The following is a 21,035-nucleotide window of genomic DNA, read 5'->3' as shown; positions in this document are numbered from 1 at the left end:
TGTGTTTTTAAGTCAGTCTGGTGTTGGAGATATTTTAGCTTGCTCCCTGAATTGGTTAAGGTAATTGGGCATGACACCACAGAAAGCCTCAAACAGAACAAAGCTGCAATAATGAGATGTTATATTTTGCTGTTTTGTTTTTATGCTATAAAATCGTCTACTTACATCAGCCATCATGTTCTGTTGCACAGCGGGAGAAATTGAGCAGTTTTTGTGGCTAAACTTGCGAGGCACATTTGGCGTAGCAATTTCTGCAAATCATTTGTTGAAGAGAGGACTCACTAAAGTAGCAGGAAGCGATAAGGAGGCGTGGGGTGAGGCTTCTTGTTAATATGAGGAAAAGATAAAAGGGGCAATCCCCAGGAGAAAACACAGAAGCAACAGGAAGAAAAAACTGATTTATTCAGGAGTGCAGATGTCACAAGAACGGGAGGTCTGGAGATGAATAGAGAAAAGATGAAGAGCAGGAACAAACCACATTGAGATGAAGAAAGAAGCGGCAGCAAATCGAGGGCCCAGATATTGTTAACAAGGCAATTATACACATAAGCAAACACCTCATCCACCAAACCTTACACAGTTGGGTGGGGCAGGAGAGAAAGTGGAAGTGCTTGAAGCTAAAGGAAGAACTCTTGTTATCAGTAACCTTTTTATAATGTTGATTGAACCATTAAATTTTGATCCTGCTCAGGGCATCGAGATGGAAGTGTGAGACTGAGGAGGTTAAGATGGAGGGACAATGTGGGAAGATAAACAGAGGAAGATGCAGTTAGGGAGCGATGGGAGGCTAAAGGACAGAGATCCTGTAGTGATTAAAATGTCAGTCTGTGCACAGGCAGGGGCACACCTGCCAACCATGCATTCACATACACACCAGCAAACTTAACAGACAGGATACAATCCAGCATGTGCTCAGTGCTGGCATGACTTAATTCACAGTATGTGTCCTGTATCATCCACCTTTATACATTTTTGTCTTCCTTCGATTGCCCCCATCCCTTCTGTGTTTCTGTTTCTTCCCCCAGTGGCTCGGACAGTTTGTGTTTTATCTGTGTGTGTTGTGAACACCATTTTGACCAGCCTGTGGTTCAAAGGGGGACAAATACGTCTACAGTAAATGTTAGTGACAGGGTTGTTACCAGCTGTGCAGCTGTCATACAGACTGTTCCCTGTGTTGCGACCCCTCAGCCTGCCTGCGGGGTGTGTCCGCCTCCACAAGTGTCAGGAGAGCTGGTTTCTTCTTTCACTTTGAATCAAAGAAAAATGTCTCTGAGGTGTTTGAGAAATGTTGTCATGCAAAAGCTGCATTTGTTTGGCTGGTACTGGCTGGCAGGAGTTGCTGACATGCTGTGTGGGTGTCCTATATAGAAACCAGCACAATCAGCATGTTTTAAGCCGGGCTATCATGAGATGGAGATGATTTAGATATCTGCCACCGTAGCAAGGGATTTAGTTGACTAAAATGTTGCTGCTGGTTTATTTTCGGGTTTACTGTCGGACTTTGTTGGCCTGCCTCTATGAAAAAATCGTAGGGTAATTTAGCAGCAGGCAAAGGTCACCACCGTTTCCTCTGCATCCCTGTGGTCACTCTCTCTGTATCAGTTTCTGCCTTCCTCTCTCGCTGGAATTGGAGACAAACTCCTTCTGTCATCTCTCATAGCTGAAGTAAAATGGGATGGAAACAGAGATGAGAGACTGTGGTGGAGCTGTGGCCACAGCTGGGGCTTCAATGTACGGGGCAATACCCCAGGAGGAAGATGATGGGGACAGAAAAGATAATGTGATGCATGAGGAGTCGAGCGAGGAAGGGGATGAGCGGCGAAGCTCCACAAAACAATATGAATAGAGAAGAGATGAAACAGCGTCCTCACTTTTTTGCTTATTCACTCTGTTTACCTCCTGGAATAGAAAATATAAAGCCAGATATTCTTGTCACTCCTTTTAAATGTCTAACGGGAGATGACGCACACATAGACTGATGCAAACACAGGCGGGATGGAACAGGTTGTCTGTTTACCCTCTTTCATATTGCGCCTTGCTGAAAATTGGTGCGCGTGCTGGAAAATGTCATGTCCTTGATCTCTTTGCGCTGCTACACACTGGTGCGTGGAGGGGCTGGAGCTGTGTAGAGATGTGCGGAGGGGGATTTACAGAGACGGGGGTCTTCAGCAGAAAACAGGGCTGTGCGCCTCAGATAACACTGCAGCCTTTGATGGAGCTCGGCCCTACTCTGTTGGAGAGCACAAGCTGCTCCGCCTCAAATACATCTCCGCCGCGGACTCCATTGGTAATGATTGGATTTAGTTACAGAGCAGAAATGGTTTGCCGATGATAATGATAACAGATGCGATGGGAGTTAGTCAGCCACTTAGGGACGGGGGACTGTATCGAGGCAGTGCCAGCCTGCAAATTTCCCTTTAGACAGGCTTGTCTCTCTCAGGCTTGATAGAAGTTGATCGAATGCTACCTGTAATTATATTTTGTATGATCTTGGCCTGGTGATTGTAATGAAGATGTAGTGCAGGACAGATGTGTCCCACAAGCTTTTTTCCAAAGGGAAGCAGCAGAAAACTAAGGGGGGAGGGACAAAGAAGTTAAGGCTGAGAAAAAATGGGGTTTCATAATAGTCAGAGGCAATCAGCAGGGAGCAGAGACTAGAGAAGAGAAGTGAAATATACAGACAGGAGTGCAAATAAAAGACAGACTTTCAGCAAAGACGACAGCCAGGAAGCAGGAACACTTTCAACTATTGGTTGCATGTAGACATAACAGGGGAACTGGAGAAAGTCAGAGATGGGAAAAAGAGCAAGAGATGGAGACACGGGAGACAGGAGATGAAGGTAGCGAGTATAAAGTACAGATACATGATAAAGAGAGAGCGAGAGGGGGTATGGATATGAGGGGGGCGGGGTGGGGCGGGGTGGGGGGTGGGGGTGAGGAAGATGAACATGTGGGAGGGGGAGGGGAGAGAGAGAAATATTTGCTGTGTGCAACTGAGCTGGAGTCAGGAGGTTGTCATGGTGATAGCGAGGTGAGAAAAGAAAAGAGGCAGGGGTATTCACACCTACACACATACACAGGCACGCACGCACTCACATGCACAGACACATGCTACAACAAACAAAATGAGTCATGCATAACAACACTGACCTGTCACGTTCTTAGCAAACATTCTCACACTTTTGCACACAAATGCACACACAGGTGGTGTGTACAAATAAGCTGAGGCCATGTATGAAGCCCTGTGGCCATATCACCACGCAAACTGCACGTCCCATCCCTCTCTGCTGTCTTTTATCCTCAATCAGCTTCATTTGAATGGCAGGCAAATCTCCTTAAACTGACTTGACTGACTTGACAATTACCCAAACCAGCCTGCAGTCTGCTGCTGCATGAACACACACGTGTTGTTGTTGTTGGTGTGTGTGTGTGTGTGTGTGTGTGTGTGTGTGTGTGTGTGTGTGTGTGTGTGTGTGTGTGTGTGTGTGTGTGTGTGTGTGTGTGTTTCTCTTTACATATCTGAGCTGTGCTGTCTACATGGGTAACAAGCTGATGTAAAGACAAGCAGCATCTCCAGTGGGGTATGATTTTCTGAGCCAATGCACACACACACTGCTGGCACGCACTTAATAATAATAATAATAATAATAATAATAATAATCAGAATAATAATAATAATCAGAATTTATATATCCATAAAATATTATAATAAAGATAATAAAACTGCAGTGACTTCTGAAAGAAATGTCAAAGTTATTGTTTTTTTGTATCAGAAAATTATAGAGTGTTTAGAGGAGCAGATGCTGAGGTTTTATGAACTGGAGAACAAAGCATGTTCAAGGAGAATAATATTTTACTCAGATCAAAGTGAAGGGACTTTTCCTTAAAAATAACTTCACCTTCACTTGTACCATTAGAAATGTGTCTCATTGCAGTGAGGGGAGAGAGTCTGAAGCACAAGAGAAAAAACAGCTAAGTGCCAACACAGCAGGAAGAAAAATGATTCCATATTGGACTACAAACAAATCAATAACATCTCTCAAGCAGAATCTTAGCACTTAAATTAAATCTGGTTTTAGATGAGTGCTAGGAGATGGAGTTAGGTTGGAGATATTTTTCCGCAGGTGATGGGTCTATGATAATATTTAAGTTTTAGTCTGGATTTAAGATACTACACTGTTTCAAGGTATACAATATGCAATAAATAAACCCCCAAAAAATTCATTTGATTTCACTTCTGTCAATCCTTCTCATTCATACACATCACCATCACCTCCCTCTCCTTCCACTCTGTTTCTACTCCATAAGCATTTAGTAGCTGTTCAGGGATGTTGCATCTCTTTCCTCATCCCCAGAAGATCTGGCTTTTGATTAGATGAGGAGCACTTAAGGGGAAGTGCTGCATTTGCAACTTTTAACAAAGTTAATGGGATTGCCAAGGAGTTATCTGACCTGGTTAAGCATTTAAAAGATGCGAATCATAAGTGAGCTGTTTTGTTAAACCTGCCTTTCCTCTACCTCTAATGTGGTCAGATAATTTGTGACACCTGATTGGTTATGCTTGTGTTGTTTTTATAACTTTGTAAAGTGTATTTGTCTCTCGTTTTGCATTGCTTTGACAATGAAACAGTAAGTTTCTACTGTTTATGCATGGATCAGAGCATGTCTGTTGCATGTTTTCATGAATGTACTATCTGTAATTTCATGTGTGACTCCTTTATGTCTCCACAAGCCCAGTGTTAGGCTAGAGATAAAAAAGAAAAAGGTCCAGCCGCTTTTCCACAGTCGTTGAACCACTGGGATCCTTCCATGCAAATGTGCTGGCAAAGCACTGTGTGTGACCTTGCCCTGCCAGCAGCTCATTTCCCTGAAGTGGTGGAAGAGACGGGATTACATCCAACCTAAAGAGACCTTGACAAATGTTTCTGACAAAGTCTAAGACTTGGCAATGAGCTGTCTGCAGGAAAGGTTAAAGGCAAACATTACCCTTTGGAAATATTATGAAAAAACGTTTTTGTGGTTAAGAACCTGAAAAAACAGAAACTGAAACTTCTCTGCGAAATAAAGGCGTGTCACAATTTCACATTAGGCAAATTAAGCCTTCTAGTTTTCTTGAGTACTTTCTCTTGGAGGCTGACGTTTCTCAATTGTCTTTCCTGGTGTGATGAAGGTCGTAGGTCAAATACACAGTCCGCCCCTCTCTTCAAGTTGTGGCGCCCATTTTCCCTACGGACGCGGCCACGTGTTCTTGCGTGTCACACGAGTGGCTGGCAGCTGTGTCCTGCAGAGCTATATGGGCCACTTATCACCTGACCCGAGGGACCGTCCCCTCCTCCCTGTCTGCTGATCGACTGAGCCCCTCCTCAAACATCACTACCTGCAGCAGCCAACACAACCCCCCCCCCCCACCTGCAGTCTTCACTTGATGCAACCCAGACACGCACACAAGTGCACATATATGTGCTCCCATTCACACCTGAGGCTCATCAGATAACCGTACAACAGCCTTCTGTTTGAGGCTCTGCTGCTTTATGCTGTAGTTATGCATGGCTGACTTGAATAACAATGTGAGCTGTATGGAGAAAAAAAAAATCACCATGAAGTCATATAAAATTCTTATGTTTTGTGCCCTTATGAATGCATCCGTATGGATATATGAGCATCTGCTCCAGTGGTTGGTTTCCCTCTAGTGCTGTTACTGTTTGTGTTGTTGTAGCTGGTTTGTCATCTCCAATTGTATTAAGCTGCTGCATCTGGTTTCAGGGCTAACACTGACAGATACTATACTGATGTCAGCTCCTTTTTACTGGCCTTTCTGGCTCCACTTTGGTCCCCAAAGGCTTTACTAGCACACACGCATAAAATCTCCTTTTCACCCGTCTGATCTCACTCTAATTTTTCTCTCTGAGGGATGAATGGCTACAAAAATATCACTGACTCTCACTTCCCAAACAGCGTGTGGCGTCACAAAAGTAAAGAAAAAAAGTGGCGGTGAAGGTCAAAATGTGCGTCGAAATAATAATAATAAATTAAAAAAAAATACAAAGTGAAGACATTCTCACCAGAGGAGCAGGAGAAAAGGGGAGAGGCTGACTGTGAGAGATAAGGAGAGAGAGAAAACAGAGAGTGTAGGGAGGGCGGAGCAGACATAAAACGAAGCAGGGAGGAGAAAGAGAGAAGGTCACTCCTAATAGCTCCTCCACGTAATTTCATAACGTCATGATTGCCCCTCTTTACTCAAGCTAACACCATTAACTATCTGCCGTATGACCACTAAACCATTCTGCTCTTCATAAGCTGTATATATTCAACTATCAATGTTTCCACTGTACACAGAGTATCAGTATTACTGTTGAATTATTTGGTAGTGTGCAGGATCAACACTATGAATCCCATCTATCTTATCGCATAGGATGTGTAGCGTGTGTTGTGGGTGCTTGCATGCATCACATCTTATATCTACTGCCTGACACTGAGGGCGTGTCTGTAATTAGCGCGCTTTGTGCTGAAGGCGCGCAATCTGATTGATGCTGTTGCTAATGAAGCAAATGACGCACAAGCAAGATTACAGCAGCCTATGGAGAGTTTATGTTTGTGTATGGGTGTGTGTAAGTGAGTGTGTGCATGTGTGCAATCATAGTAGACAGTAAGTACGTATTTAATTTAGTGTACCAAACAGATGTAACTGGCTTCCTTGCTATTGTCTGGTTATTGTTGGTCATCTTTCCACATTAAATGCGTTTAGATGGCTGGTGAAGTAAACTTAAATTGACAATTCTTTTCAGTGCTACAACACCAGCAACATGTTTAATCTTTAATCTTCTATAAAGTCTCCAGTCATGACTGGAACACACAAACCTGCTCCATATTGTTTATTTTTTCTGTTTTTGATACATCATCATTTCCTGTAACTAACTGACTGACAGGCAAGCCATAAGTGAATTAGCTTATCAGTTGTGGACTTAAGTGAGCAGCAGCAAACATGCTAGAAGCACGGAGCGCTAGAGGCAGAACTCCATCTGCAAGACTGCCTCCATTAGCTGACAAGAGGGATTAGCTGACCTGCTGACACACAGGCTGATCTTGACTGATACACACAGCAACACACATGGACTCTCGTGCACACAAATACACACACACACACACACACACACACACACACACACACACACACACACACACACACACACACACACACACACACACACACACACACACACACACACACACAGGGAATCTGATACACCGTTACATTAGGATAGCACCCCTGTTTTGATCATTATAGAGCTTTTACTGGTCAGTGATACCATAACCAGATATCTCTCTTTTCATGTCTGTCATTTACACTCTGCAACCCACTTTTTTCTCGCTTTGTTCTCACTTTCTATGAATTTTTCAGACTTTTTGTTTGTTGTTAAACCCCTCCCTCCGATCTCCCACCAGTGTTGCCCTTCTTTTTCTCTTTGTTGGTTTTACTTCCCTCCATCCACCTCTCCTGTTTTTCTACCGCCCTCACTGATATCTTAATGAGTCCACTCCCTTCCCCTTCAATTATTCACCACCTCTTTTTTTCTTCCATCATTCCTATTGTGTCTTAAAGGGGAAAACATCAATAAATAAATCACACCAGGGGCAGCTTATTTTGCAGTCTTGGAAATAGGTGGGTTACCTGCGCCTATTGGTGTATAATAAAGGAAGAGCGAGAGAGGACGAAGGAAATCTTGTCCTGTTGTTTTGTACTTTAACTTTCAGTTGGATAAGTCTTTAAATTATTTATCCTTACAAATCCTTAAAAAACTTTGTGCCACGTGTCAGTTTAAATGTGTGTAAATAGTATAGACATTAAGGCATCCAGTATTTGCACTTGCACATGAATGTGTGTGTGTGTGTGTGTGTGTGTGTGTGTGTGTGTGGGCGTGGGCGTGGGCGTGGGCGTGTGTGTGTTTGAGGGCACGGTCTGTCAGTTTGCACCAGCAAATGAGTGAGTGCGTACGTGCGTCCGCATATGTAAGTGATACCGCAAACCCGTTAGTGTCCATGTGTGTGAATAACTGAATTTGTATGTACAAGGGGGATGCTGTGTGGAGACCACGTTGTCATGGCAACCAGGATAGAGAGGGAGTGGGCGGTTGCCCTCACGGCTCCTCTGACAACCTTCATTTTCTCCTGCCTTGTGCCACTCCAATGTTAACCCCTAACCCTTGTCAAAACAATGGGGGGTTGTAGTGAGGTGGGGTCTTCAAAAGAGGTGCAGGCTTTGGAAAAAATCAGGCAGATACTGTGGCGTGCATTCTCTCACCAGATTTAACACCAGTGGGAATAGGAAAGTATCTAACGGTTGACCTTATGCTAATAGTGGTATTGATAAATGTGCTGTCTGTGTAGCCTGATTCCTGATAAGCTGTAGTTCTGCAGCTTTTTTCTACTGGTAAATTTCCATTTGGAGTTGACCATGGATCATCAGTCGTCACACATGTTACTTGGCCCTTTAAATGAAGAGCCACAGCATGAGGGAAATATTGGTTTCCCACTGTGCTAAAATGCTCCTTTTCCATTCAAATTGCACATATTGAATTAACTAGCTGCGTTGTCTTTTGTCCGAGCCAGACTGCTACCGCAACAGTTTATTAAGGTGATTGAGAGGAGAGGAGAGGAGAGGAGAGGAGAGGAGAGGAGAGGAGAGGAGAGGAAAGGAAAGGAAAGGAAAGGAAAGGAAAGGAAAGGAAAGGAAAGGAAAGGAAAGGAAAGGAAAGGAAAGGAAAGGAAAGGAAAGGAAAGGAAAGGAAAGGAAAGGAAAGGAAAGGAAAGGAAAGGAAAGGAAAGGAAAGGAAAGGAAAGGAAAGGAAAGGAAAGGAAAGGAAAGGAAAGGAAAGGAAAGGAAAGGAGGACAATGAAATGCATTTTGAAAAGCGATCGGAGGGGAATTGAAGAAAGCTTTTAGTGTGAGCTACCAAGGGGGCTGAGAGAGGGGTAGACTGATAAAAAGGTGACAGGAAAATGGGCACTCATCATTCACGGACAGTTCCTATTATAAGGCTGGAAACACTTTTAGAAAACATGAGACAGACTTGCGAGAAAGGCAGTCTTCACTGCGACGAATGATGAAGGACAAATAATTGTGTTTCAAAGTGAGTCGTGGATCCGAGCGGAAACAGGTAGCTGGTGTTATTTCGCATGATTTGTGGTATTTTTCTGCTGTAGCGACAAAGTGGGTCTGAGACTTGTCTCACGGCAACAGGCTCATGCATTAAGTATGACCCTGCCAGGGAGAGGAAGAGGGGAGGGTGTGAACAAGAGAGACAGCCCCACCAAAGACACCAGGTATGGATGGTCAACATTAGTCTGGGACCAAACCAAATGTATGGCAAGGGGAGCAAATGAATTATGAATTTGGGTGAATTTAGGCCAAATTGTGCCGACAGGAAGGGGCTTCCTATGAATAATTCACTCTGTAGGGTGCCTGATCATCTACCCCCACCAGCATCACCTTGTTTCTCAGACAAGCCTCCTCCCTTCAACTCCCCATTGACCCTTACAATTTCTCACTGCCCTTCTCCTGTAATGCATATAACTCCGTCTGTCCATTTTTTTTTTTAGAGTACTCTCTTTGTTTACATTTAAATCGCTCCATATTTTTCCTGTCTCTCCATCCGTCTCTTTTTTGTATGATGTTTCTTCAGACAGACGAACCCCGGGGGATGAGGAAAGGGTAAAGGGGGGCATGTATTCATTTATTTTTCTCCCCCCCTCCTATCCTGCATCCTCGCCTTCTACACATCTTCACAGCTGGAGGTTGTTAATATTTAAAAGCAAGGCATGACAGTACACAAGACCTGCACACATGTTTGAACACACACACACACACACACACACACACACACACACACACACACACACACACACACACACACACACACACACACACACACGCACACACACACACACACACACACACACACGCACACACACACACTCACGCACACACACGCTCCCCCATGAATCCAGTAGAGCAGCACATTGGATCAAAGCACATAGAGACTTTCATAATTTATATTTTTATAACTCAAAATATAGAGAATATACCTACATTCATCTACATGGTAGCTCCTAACACAGATATGGGAGGAAACAGGAAGCATCTCTCGTATGTGTGGGTGGTTGTCACGATGTGGATCAGACTATATGTGAAACTTGGGACATGATTAGACTCTTGAGGTTTGATCCCACCTTCTCCACAGACAAGAGAGACGATTAAGCACCGCAAGTGCTTGGCAACACCCAACATGTCTACTTAATGTTAATTACAACATTTTGCAGAAGAAGGAAGGGTGTCTATGTAATGTCTGACAAGGGGGAAACGCTCCAATGGAAGTGCAGCAGTTACATTTTACTAATGATAGCAACACTAACAGTAATGAAAAATGTTTGTGTTATTTGTGTTTTTCCAAGCAAAACGCCTCAAAACTCATGAATAATTGAAGGAATGAAAACATTTACTTGGTCGATTTGGCTCGTTTGAGTGGCCTGTTGATGGCTAATTTACTGCAGTCAGGCTTTCTTGTGAAAAAAAAAAGAAGAAAGAAGCGACCACGCCCTCAAATCTCTCCTCACTCTACAATCTCCCTGTGATTGAATGACTTCTGATGGCGCCCGCTGACATCCCAATGGCGATAATAGTTTTTTAAAAGCACTCAGAAACACTGTCGGGTCATCTCAGCCCAGCTGCAAGCAACCATCCCAGCTGTGACCTTTGACCCTGTCCAATGAAGCAGGTAACAGGGCTGGGATTGGATCACTGACAGCTGCACAGCAGACACCCTGAAGAAGTGAAATCAGGCATCTGCTTCACCTTCAGTCTTTCACCTCTGTGTTAATGGAGAGGCCACCAGGCTCCATGCCATGCACACAGCTTGGAAGTAGTTGTGTGTGTGTGTGTGTGTGTGTGTGTGTGTGTGTGTGTGTGTGTGTGTGTGTGTGTGTGTGTGTGTGTGTGTGTGTGTGTGTGTGTGTGTGTGTGTGTGTGTGTGTGTGTGTTAGTATGTCTCAGACCACATCAGTCTGGGCTTTCAACTGTTTGGGTGGCTGGGTTGGCCCTGTTACATGGCAACCTCTCAGCCTCTCCCTCGCATGACAGTCATTTCCTCACCCTTCCTAACCCATTATAGTGTTCCCCTTTACTGCCCCTACTCAACATGACTGGAATATTCTCTGGTAGGTCTGCCTCCTGACTGGAGCCCACTGGACCGAGCACTTTTATCTTTTTGATCTCCCCTGTCAGACCACTCGAGGTGTGTGTCTGTCTGTCCCCTTTCCTTTCTGTCTGTCTACTCGTGCATTACAAGCTTCTTTGTGTGTCTCGCCTGTGCCAGCTAGTGCATGTGCCACACACTCCCTTGGTGAAATTGTGATTGGCGGCGTGACAAAGTACGGTGCGCCTCATCATTAATCAACGTCTTGCTTTGCTCCACACGGTGCTCCCTCACCATCTCCTTGGAGAGAGAACTGATAGGCAAGCTCCCACCTTAGATCACATTAACAGCAGTACTAATACACTAAAGAGCCCCGCTTCATTCATCTGCCTCTAATGGCATTTTGGAGAGGTCGGTTTAGGACCGGATCACCGTAATTGGCTCCCTGTCAACAAAGAACAACAACAACGAAAGTGGCTTTAGTCTGGTGGTGGGTTTGGTAAAGAAGAAGAAGGAGAGGACCAAGAGGAAAGTGACTGATGCACACTGATTGGAGGAGCCTGCACATGTGTGTGTGTGTACTAGTAGATGGATAGGATTAGCGTCACAGCTGTCACCCTTTGTCATCCGTCCCTCCCTCCCTCTTGCCTCTGCACTCCTCACCCTCCCTTTTTTTCCCCTCCGCCTCTCTCCTTCCTCAGCTTCACCTCTCCCTCTCCTCTGCTCTCCTCCTCTACCCCACTTCTCCACTTTTTATCTCTCCTGAAGTCCTCCACCCACCCACCTCACCACCCCTCCCCTCCCTCTCTGCCTGCTCTGACAAGGAAAGCAAGTGAGTGTAATAGCTCATTTAATCCTAATGCTGTTAGTTTAAACTGCCTTATTAAGGACTTAGCTGTTGTTTGCTCTTTAATTCAGTCTAATTTGGCTCTTTTGATGTAGACAAATCCTACATTCCTGTTTTGTCTTTTAAGATATTTTTCAACACATTCTTGGCTGAGTGACATATGAAACATCAACTGTAATTAACTGGCCAGCCATTACCGACTCGTTAAAAGAAAATGAGTGATAATCACTCCTCTCTCCACCCTGCATGCTTCTTCATCATCTGTATGTCCTCTTCTTTCTGACCTTCCCCTACTCCCCAAGGTCAATCATCATTCCGTTGTGGCATTGCCAACACACAGTGGTGAGCGGAGTCAAAACTCTATCAATCAGGTTGCAGAGCTGCCAAAGAAGCCTCTCTGTCTCTATTATCGCCATTTTCCTTTTGTCTCACATGTACATCTTAATCATGGTGTGCTATAACAGTTCTTTGTGTGTGATACTGAGTAGTGTAAACAGTCAGCGGGCTGCGCCACGTGGTGCCGCGGGGGAGGACAGCCTGCATGTTGTGGCAAGGACCGACTCCAAGGGTACAGATGGAGAATGGATAGACTCTTAGTAGGGGGGGGGGGGGGGCTCGCCTTACTCACCACAACTGATAGCATCTTTATCACACACTTATCACAGCACTATCACCCAAGTACACTATGAGCTGTTCAGGCAACGCAGTCCTGACCAGTCAACCTAATTAAGTTTGTTTGTCTTGTGTATTATCAGATTTGACAGTTCATCGGTCTGCATTTGTCTGTCCGAGCCCCATCTGGAAGGCTCTGTTCAGCTTCTTGTTGTGGTATTCTGCCCATCTGTGCTGCTGACTGGCCTCTCCATATGGACCTCTGGTCATGTAATTAAAACCAAATAGAGACTTTTTAAAAAAAAAATTCAGGAACAGGTGATGGACATTGTTGGTGTTTTTTGTTGGATGTATATTGTAGACTCTTGATTGGTGTGTTAACTCCATGTCTCAGTCTGTCTATTGGTCTGACCACATGGTCCGGGGTAATTTTCTCCCATTCTGACACATGGCCCTTCTCTGCCCCTCCCTCTCCCCCCCCCCCTCCCTCCCCCCACACCCTTCCTTTTTTTTTTTCTTTCAGAGAGGAGACCAGCAGGAGGGCGTGGACCTGCTTTAAAGAGGAATACCAAAAGAAAGAGGAAAAAAAGAGACAAGACAAGAGGGACCAAAGACATATGAGGCAAAGCCAAGGCCTCTTGCAAGAGAAACATAACGTCACACCTGCTTAGCACAAGTGTGTGTGTGTGTGTGTGTGTGTGTGTGTGTGTGTGTGTGTGTGTGTGTGTGTGTGTGTGTGTGTGTGTGTGTGTGTGTGTGTGTGTGTGTGTGTGTGTGAGAGAGAGAGAGTGTGTGTGTGAGCGAAGTTGCCCTCTGTGTGCATCTTACTGGAAGTGTGTGAGCAGGTGGAACTTGGATGGGACAGTGAGCAATGCCTCACACGCAGCGACAGCAGGTTGGCAGTAGGGGGCAGTGCTCCTCCCGCCTCCTCCCCCTTGTCCTCATCCTCCTCGCCCTTGCTGCCCAGCCCAGCCAAGCAGCCATACGCATACCCTCCAACTGTGAGTACTGATTCATAATATTCATAGCAATGGTAGCTGAATGCTTCCAGAAGGTTCAAAGATCTTTTTGTTGTGTTAATTACCTTGTTGATTCATCAAAGCACTCCAATAATGCGCTTTTATCGTGATTAATTAGTACAGATGAGCAGAATGAACATGTGTTTCTCCTTCAGTATCTCACTTCAACATCCAGTGCTAGTGAAGCCTGTTGGCTCAAAATACTACTGTCCGTGGTTTCTTTGGTGAGCCCTCATCTGCGTCTGTGGTGTGTCTAATTACTTTGTAATTGATCCCCGCATACTGCATTGATTAGTCCCACTATTGATCTGGTTTCCTTGGTGCAAACCAGAATCTGATTGGGGCGTAATTTAATCAACAATTGAATTATGCAACAAAAAAAACAGAGGGTTTTTTCTCTCGCTTTCATTTCTTCCACCTCCTCGATGCAATATGTGGGCATTACAAATACAGCTGAGCTTGTGGCCCTACAGGGAAATTGATCTTCATCTCCTCTGCTGCTGTCGGCCTGCCCACAGACCTCCTCTGGAAGGAGAGAGAATATTGTTTCCACTGCTACTTTTGTTGTTCTCTCTTTATCTAAGACTACTTGCAGTGAGTCACAATCCTTCACCACCCACACAAATTTCCAAAGTGTGTATACACAAGCAATGTGTGCGCTGACACACACACACACACACACACACACACACACACACACACACACACACACACACACACACACACACACACACACACACACACACACACACACACACACGACGTAAATGTTGATGAAATACAATAAATCTCCCCGTTTAATTCCCAAAGGGGCTAGGTGACACGGAGGTGAGGGGGACAAGGAGGATGAAGGGAGGAGGAGGAGGGGGGGACAAGGAGGATGAAGGGAGGAGGAGGAGGAGGAAGGTGGAGCGTCAAAGATGTAAAAGGTCAAGGTGTCCCCTGACTTTCAATTAGGGAGCCTCTGCCATGTCAATAAGAGTCGGTGAAGCAGTGATCAGGATCAATACAGGAGATGCTAAGAATCTGTATCAAGGAAGACTGGGTTAAAAGCTACGCTCCATTACAGAGGACATTACACTACTTTATCGTCCATGCATCATAAATGTTGTTGAACTATCTATCTATCTATCTATCTATCTATCTATCTATCTATCTATCTATCTATCTATCTATCTATCTATCTATCTATCTATCTATCTATCTATCTATCTATCTATCTATCTATCTATCTATCTATCTATCTTTCTATCTATCTATCTATCTTTCTATCTATCTTTCTTTCTTTCTTTCTTTCTTTCTTTCTTTCTTTCTTTCTTTCTTTCTTTCTTTCTTTCTTTCTTTCTTTCTTTCTTTCTTTCTTTCTTTCTTTCTTTCTTTCTTTCTTTCTTTCTTTCTTTCTTCTATAACTAAAATATTTTCCCCTATTGCCTTCACTCTGGCCATCACTGTGGACTAACAGACCACATAAGTAATCGTAAGTACTTTTAACTTTATTGACGTCTGTCTTGTCTTAATGCGGGTGCTGGCAGAGCTTATCGTAAACAAGTGTTTAGAAAAAGCTCTGCCAGCACGAAACTTCATTATGCCACAGATGTTATTTTCTATCATCAGTAAAATTACTTTGCATTGTGCTGCACTTTAATGGATCTGGCATTAACGTGCAATGCGTGACTGTATGTGAGGATGTGTGTGTTGTACTGTGAACATGTACCTGTTTCTGTATGAGGGTGTGTGTTTTAGTCTCATTGGCTCCCAATAGGTGAGATCCCTGTAGGAGCAGGGAGGAGGAAGTGTGAGGAGCTGCTGTCTGTAAGGAGGCAGCAAGGCTGTCAGATCAAAGACACAGGGAAATAAAGAGGAGTTAAAGCACTAAGCTCCGTCTCCTCTCCTCCTCCTCTGCCAATAATGGAGCAGAGCCCACAGCTCAAACTTCAATTTGATCAGCTGAGGAAATGGGCTTATTTCCTCTATCAGTGGGGATTCTTTCATTAAATTCCCTCACTCTTCTTATCCGTCACTTTCTGAATCTCTGTGAATTTACCCCTTGTTTTTTTTTTTCTATCTCCATCTTGGTCTCCCTTTGCTCTGTTTTTCCTGTTGCTCTGCATGTGCTCTCTCCTCGCTGCTCTTTTATCCGTCTCCCTGTCCACTTAGCTCTCCATCTTCATCGCCTTTTTCCTCATCTACCGCAGCCCCCCCTCTGTCCTGTGCCCTCCTTTACTCACATACCTACATAATGTAAATGAATCTCTGACTCGGGCTCTGTCTCTTTTCCTCAAGTCAAATTAAGGAGTGTAACCCCAAGTATTAAGCTGAGACTCCTATTCCCCCAACAACAGCGTATGTGCACCGGAGCTATGGAGAAAAAACATCTAGATTTCTGTCTATAATTATTCAATTGAAGTAGAACATAAGAATGGTCTATAATGTATGTGGAAGATTCACACACACCCCAGCAAGTGTTTCTTTTTCTACAAGTCTGTTATTGCACCATGCTTTATGGCTGGTGACAGAGAAAGAGAAACCTCTTTTGGTGGTCATTACTTTTTTTTTTCTTTGAAATCCCTGCTTCATTTCCCCGCAGACTCTTTCCCTCCCTCTCTCTGTCTCAGTCTCAGGGAGCACTGTGCCATATATCTCTTTTACATGAACTCTCCCTCTTACATTATGCGGTATCAATTTCCTCTCATCTCAACCCATTTTCTCTGCCCGTTCTCGTACTCTTTTCCTCGGCCTACATTTCATCTCTTTCTCTAGGGAGTCTTTTTAAGTGATATTGACTGAATATACTTATCAGCAGCGGTTAAACTATGAAAATGAGTATTTCCAGTTATTCTGTAGTGTTTGGTAAGACATTAAATGTTGCTATAGAGATGTGTGTGATACAGTGGGGTGACTTATGTGTGTGTCATCATTGAAGTTAGAGCAGCATGAATCATAAAAGGAGGTCATGTGAATTCATGTATGCATATCACACTACCTATGCAATCCATCTAGATGTGCATATACACGTCTGCTTTATGTTTTGTAACTGCACTAACTCTGATTGTGGTCCATGCAGTCAAGACGCCTCCAATGATCAACACACATCCGGAGTCTGTCACCGTCTTCAGCGTTGAAGACCTTGTCATGAGCTGTGAAGCCTCTGGCAACCCTTCACCCATGTTAGTCAGCACACACACATGTACACAAGCAGAATAAACATGTTTTGTCTAAGTCTGAAGATGCCATTAATCAACTGGGAATGCTGACCTTCCCTCTCCTTGTTCAGCTGACATCTACATATTAGTATTACATGAGAGCGCAGCTTCTCCCAGTCAGAGTTCTTGTTTCAACGAGGGATAAATGTCATTAAGCCCTGGAGCAATCTTTTCAGTGTCTGAGCTGCTCTGAAGTGGAAAACTGCGCCGATTGCCAGGGAAAAGATGAATATCGCAATTACACAGCGCAAGCCCCAGAGTCCCACTGGGGGAGCTCGTGTAAATTTTACAGCAACTCATTTGTGCCCTCAAATCCAGTGACATATAAGGACATCTTGTGTGTGTTAAAGCCTGTTCTTAAAGGTGGAAAAATGACTGCGTGACTGATATTTGAATGAACAAATCTTCTGTCAGTGTTACTTATTCTCTTTTTTTTCTTTGTTCTAGTTTCCGATGGACAAAGGATGGAGTGGAGTTTGACCCCAGCAGCGACCCAGAGCTGAAGGTTTCTGAGAGCTCGGGCTCAATTGCATTCTTCACGCTCAGTAATACGATGGACACCCTGAAGCAGTACCAGGGCAAATATGTGTGCTACGCATCCAATGAGCTGGGGACAGCCGTGTCACGCGAAGCCATACTCAACACTGATGGTAAGAGCGCAATAAAGCAACCACTGACCAGTTAAGACAGAGTCATCAAATTTTGATGGACGATTAATACTTGATGATACATGACTTGAAGTATTTGATGCTGTATGTGCTGATTTATAATCATTTCTCTTTAGAGACGAGGGTGGAATCACACCCTTTGAAATAGTATCAAACAAATTCAACATCCTCTGATCACATCAGAGAAATAACATATCTTTTAAAATGTCAGTTTTAATGTTAGTTCTTCTGTAAATGCCTTCAAGGTTCAGATTTGAGGTGAGCTGTTCTGTTGTGGATTCATGTAGTTGATTTATGAAGCTACGAGCGGAGCCAGCGTATAAACCGTTTCCTTGTTCTGCTTTGTAGAGAACTCATCTGTTAGCAGATGGTGGCTCACACTGAGAGCTCATACTACAGCCACCCAGAACATAATTACATGCAGTAACATGATAATCAGCATATACTCACACTCAAGCAAACACACGCACACACACACACACACACACACACACACACGCACGCACGCACACGCACACACACACACACACACACACACACACACACACACACACACACACACACACACACACACACACTCTCTCTCTCGCTCACTGGGGCCCCTGGGCAAAAGTAAAGAGCACCGCGGTGTATCCATCCACCTGTGTGACTGGCGCTCTCCTGGGCGACCTCCTTCCTTCATAGTTTCCCTGACAACCGTTTCCCCAGAAACGCTCTTGAGTTGATGTCATGTGAAGCACTCCTCAGCAGCTCCTTTGGGGTTATCAACAATGGGCAGAGGGGAGGAGGGAGGAAGGGAGAGCAAACACATATGACTGAAAAATCACGTCCTTTTACTTCTGCAACACAAAGAATAAACCTGAAGATCCCTCTCCTCAAATCCTTCAAGTTCCTCCAGTGGAAATTTATACCTCATACTCCTTACCCACTGATGTGTGTGCTGACTTGTGATGTGCATCGCCTCAGGAAATCTTCACATGTGTTTATGTTTGTTTATCACCTGTGTGTTTCCACACAGACTCACGGGTGTTTGTATTCTTTCCTCGCTTGCCTCCCTTTAGTCCCCCCCTCCCAGCAGAAAGAACAAAAGGTCAACAAGAAGTCTGAAGAGGGGAGCAGTGCTGTTCTGAAGTGTAACCCCCCGCAGAGCTCCATGGAGCCTATCATTCACTGGATGGACTGGAGTGAGTACATCACTTTTCCATCTCTCCTTCCATTACATGCTTCCTGTCTCCTCGATGAATCTGCCACTTAGACTGCACGTCCATCCTTTTGTTGTCCACTTTGATCACATCAAAGAGAGCTAGCTGATAATATATTTCTGAAACAATATAATCTAAATTTGTCTCTTTTTCAATATCCAAATATTCTTTTACTCATTTTTCTTTTTTTCCTCAACAGCACGATTTTTTTCATACCCCTACTCTCCTTGCTGTCTTCGTAGTTACACTTTTCTGTCTCACTCCTTTTTTTTTTTTTCGGCTGCCTCAATCTGTCAGCATTTTCTGTCAGTTTCTCACCTCTGCTCTCCCTCTCGGTTCAGGGCTACACCACATCCAGCTCAGTAAGCGGGTGGTGGTGGGGAAGGATGGCAACCTATACTTTGCCCATTTGACGATTGAGGACAGCAGGGATGACTACACCTGCAATGTCCAATACCTGGCGACACGCACGATTCTGGCTAAAGAGCCCATCACTCTGACTGTCAACCCCTGTGAGTTCTGCTCTGGATCAACTCAACTCCTAATCACTGAACTGAACTGACAGGAACTGAAGTTGGTTCCTGAAATGTATCTTTAGGTTAACGATACTAACATGTTTAATATCAAAATTTAAACCAATGCAAAGGTCTTAATGAATGAGGAGAAATTAAGCTCCTGGTCAAACTGGTATCATGTAAGAAACAAAATGTTTTTCTACAAATTAAGCTGGATGTCAGGCTCAAAGGTAATGTTGCATGACATGTAAAATTATATAAAAGAGAGTGCAGGTTCCCTTGATGTATCTTTCTGAAATGTCAAAAGATAAGTTCACTTGAATTGCACATGTGGAAATTCTCCAAATTTTAAAGAAATGCATCCTTAACGTATTGAGATATTTCGATCTGAAACAGAGTGGTGGGTATACCAACAAACTGACTGAGCAACACTGAAATTACAAATACTGGCCAAATACTGTCTGTGTTCCTTGTCATTTTAGGGACTCTGGACATTAAAAACAAGACTACATTGTCTTTAATACATGTATTAACTATACATTTGAAGTTCTTCAATTGTACAGTTTGATAGTAAGCAACCATGAACATCCCTTTACATCCCGTTCTTATAGTAAAATGCTGTATAAGTCTGCGTGTCATTTTTGCATGTACTGTATGATATTTGTTTAGAACCACCGAGGTCCCAGAGTTATACCAAAGTCAACTCACCATTATGTGGCGGCATGTTCTGCTGACCAAAGCAGTGCCCGTATCCGGGAGACATCCCAGAGCCAGCAGGGGGCCCATCACCTTCTCAGCCCAGTTGTAATGAGATGCAGCTCACACTGAGATGTGGTTTCCAGCATCTGTGGCTCATCTAGAGGTCACATGTTAACATGAGACCTGTGTGTGTATAGGAAGTCTGTATGATGATGTTTTGTTAGAGAGGTAAACTTTTCTCCACATGACTCCACACCCTGCATCTGAGTGTGTCAGAGTCTCTGAAGTGGCTGCTGTGTCAGCAGCACAGCAATCTGAAAATTACACATACATATGTATGAGTTTTCCTCCTCGTCTTTGTGTTTCCACCTGTCTTTGTCCAGCCAACTCAGTACTGCGGAACAGGAGACCGCACATGATGAGACCTGCTGGATTCCATAGCTCGTACCACGCCCTCAAGGGCCAGACCATCGAGCTCGAGTGCATCGCCGAAGGCCTGTGAGTGTGTGCGCGCATATGTGTGTGCTTCAGTCCTCATCAATCAGACTGCCCATTTTAATCAATCTTCCTGCCTCTCATCCTCCCCCCGTCTTCCTACAATGTTGCTGTCTCCTACCAACTCTGCTTCTCCTTCTTTAACATATTTCTCATTTTTTTCTCCCTTCACGTGTTTTTCTCTCTGCCTGCCTGATTCATTTTATCTCACTTTCACCCACCGTTACACATTTTTGTTTCCCCTCTCTCTGTTACACGTCTTCCCTCACACATGTCGCTCCATTTCTTCCTATACCTCCTCCTTCGTTCTCTCTCCTCCTCTTCAGTCCCACCCCAGAAGTATCGTGGCTGAGGAAAGACGGCGAGCTGTCAGAATCTCGGACCGTTAAAGATATGTTTGACCGCCGTCTGCGCTTCAGCAATATCTCGGAAAGTGATGGGGGAGAATACCAGTGTATAGCTGGAAACTCCCAAGGGAAAGTCACACACACTTACATGCTGACTGTGGAAGGTGTGTTTCACACACATGCACACGCTCACAGACATGCAAACAAAATTTCAACACATGTTGACCGAAGCTGAAAGA

At 44.2% G+C, this 21,035-nt stretch overlaps 1 protein-coding gene across 5 annotated transcripts in view; it reads left to right on the top strand.

Annotated features, from left to right (window-relative positions):
• The window catches only part of l1cama (L1 cell adhesion molecule, paralog a), a 41,829-nt gene that overhangs the window by 9,242 nt on the left and 11,552 nt on the right, over nt 1-21,035 (top strand). For all 5 annotated transcript variants that reach the window (XM_069688711.1, XM_069688729.1, XM_069688706.1 and 2 more), the window contains 8 exons: nt 13,172-13,649; nt 15,130-15,144; nt 16,732-16,834; nt 17,318-17,520; nt 18,600-18,722; nt 19,082-19,252; nt 20,338-20,452; nt 20,776-20,960. In XM_069688711.1, the coding sequence (XP_069544812.1) occupies nt 13,520-13,649; nt 15,130-15,144; nt 16,732-16,834; nt 17,318-17,520; nt 18,600-18,722; nt 19,082-19,252; nt 20,338-20,452; nt 20,776-20,960 (1,045 nt within the window). In that variant the 5' untranslated portion in view covers nt 13,172-13,519. The remainder of the gene's footprint in view (nt 1-13,171; nt 13,650-15,129; nt 15,145-16,731; nt 16,835-17,317; nt 17,521-18,599; nt 18,723-19,081; nt 19,253-20,337; nt 20,453-20,775; nt 20,961-21,035) is intronic.

The sequence above is a fragment of the Brachyistius frenatus genome, unplaced genomic scaffold (assembly GCF_029030835.1).
Source record: "Brachyistius frenatus isolate BFR_SWC_R1_liver_20210118 unplaced genomic scaffold, ASM2903083v1 Contig_6, whole genome shotgun sequence".
Taxonomy (NCBI): domain Eukaryota; kingdom Metazoa; phylum Chordata; class Actinopteri; family Embiotocidae; genus Brachyistius; species Brachyistius frenatus.
Note: the sequence above shows the minus strand (reverse complement) of the source record. Positions and strands in the feature narration are given on the sequence as shown.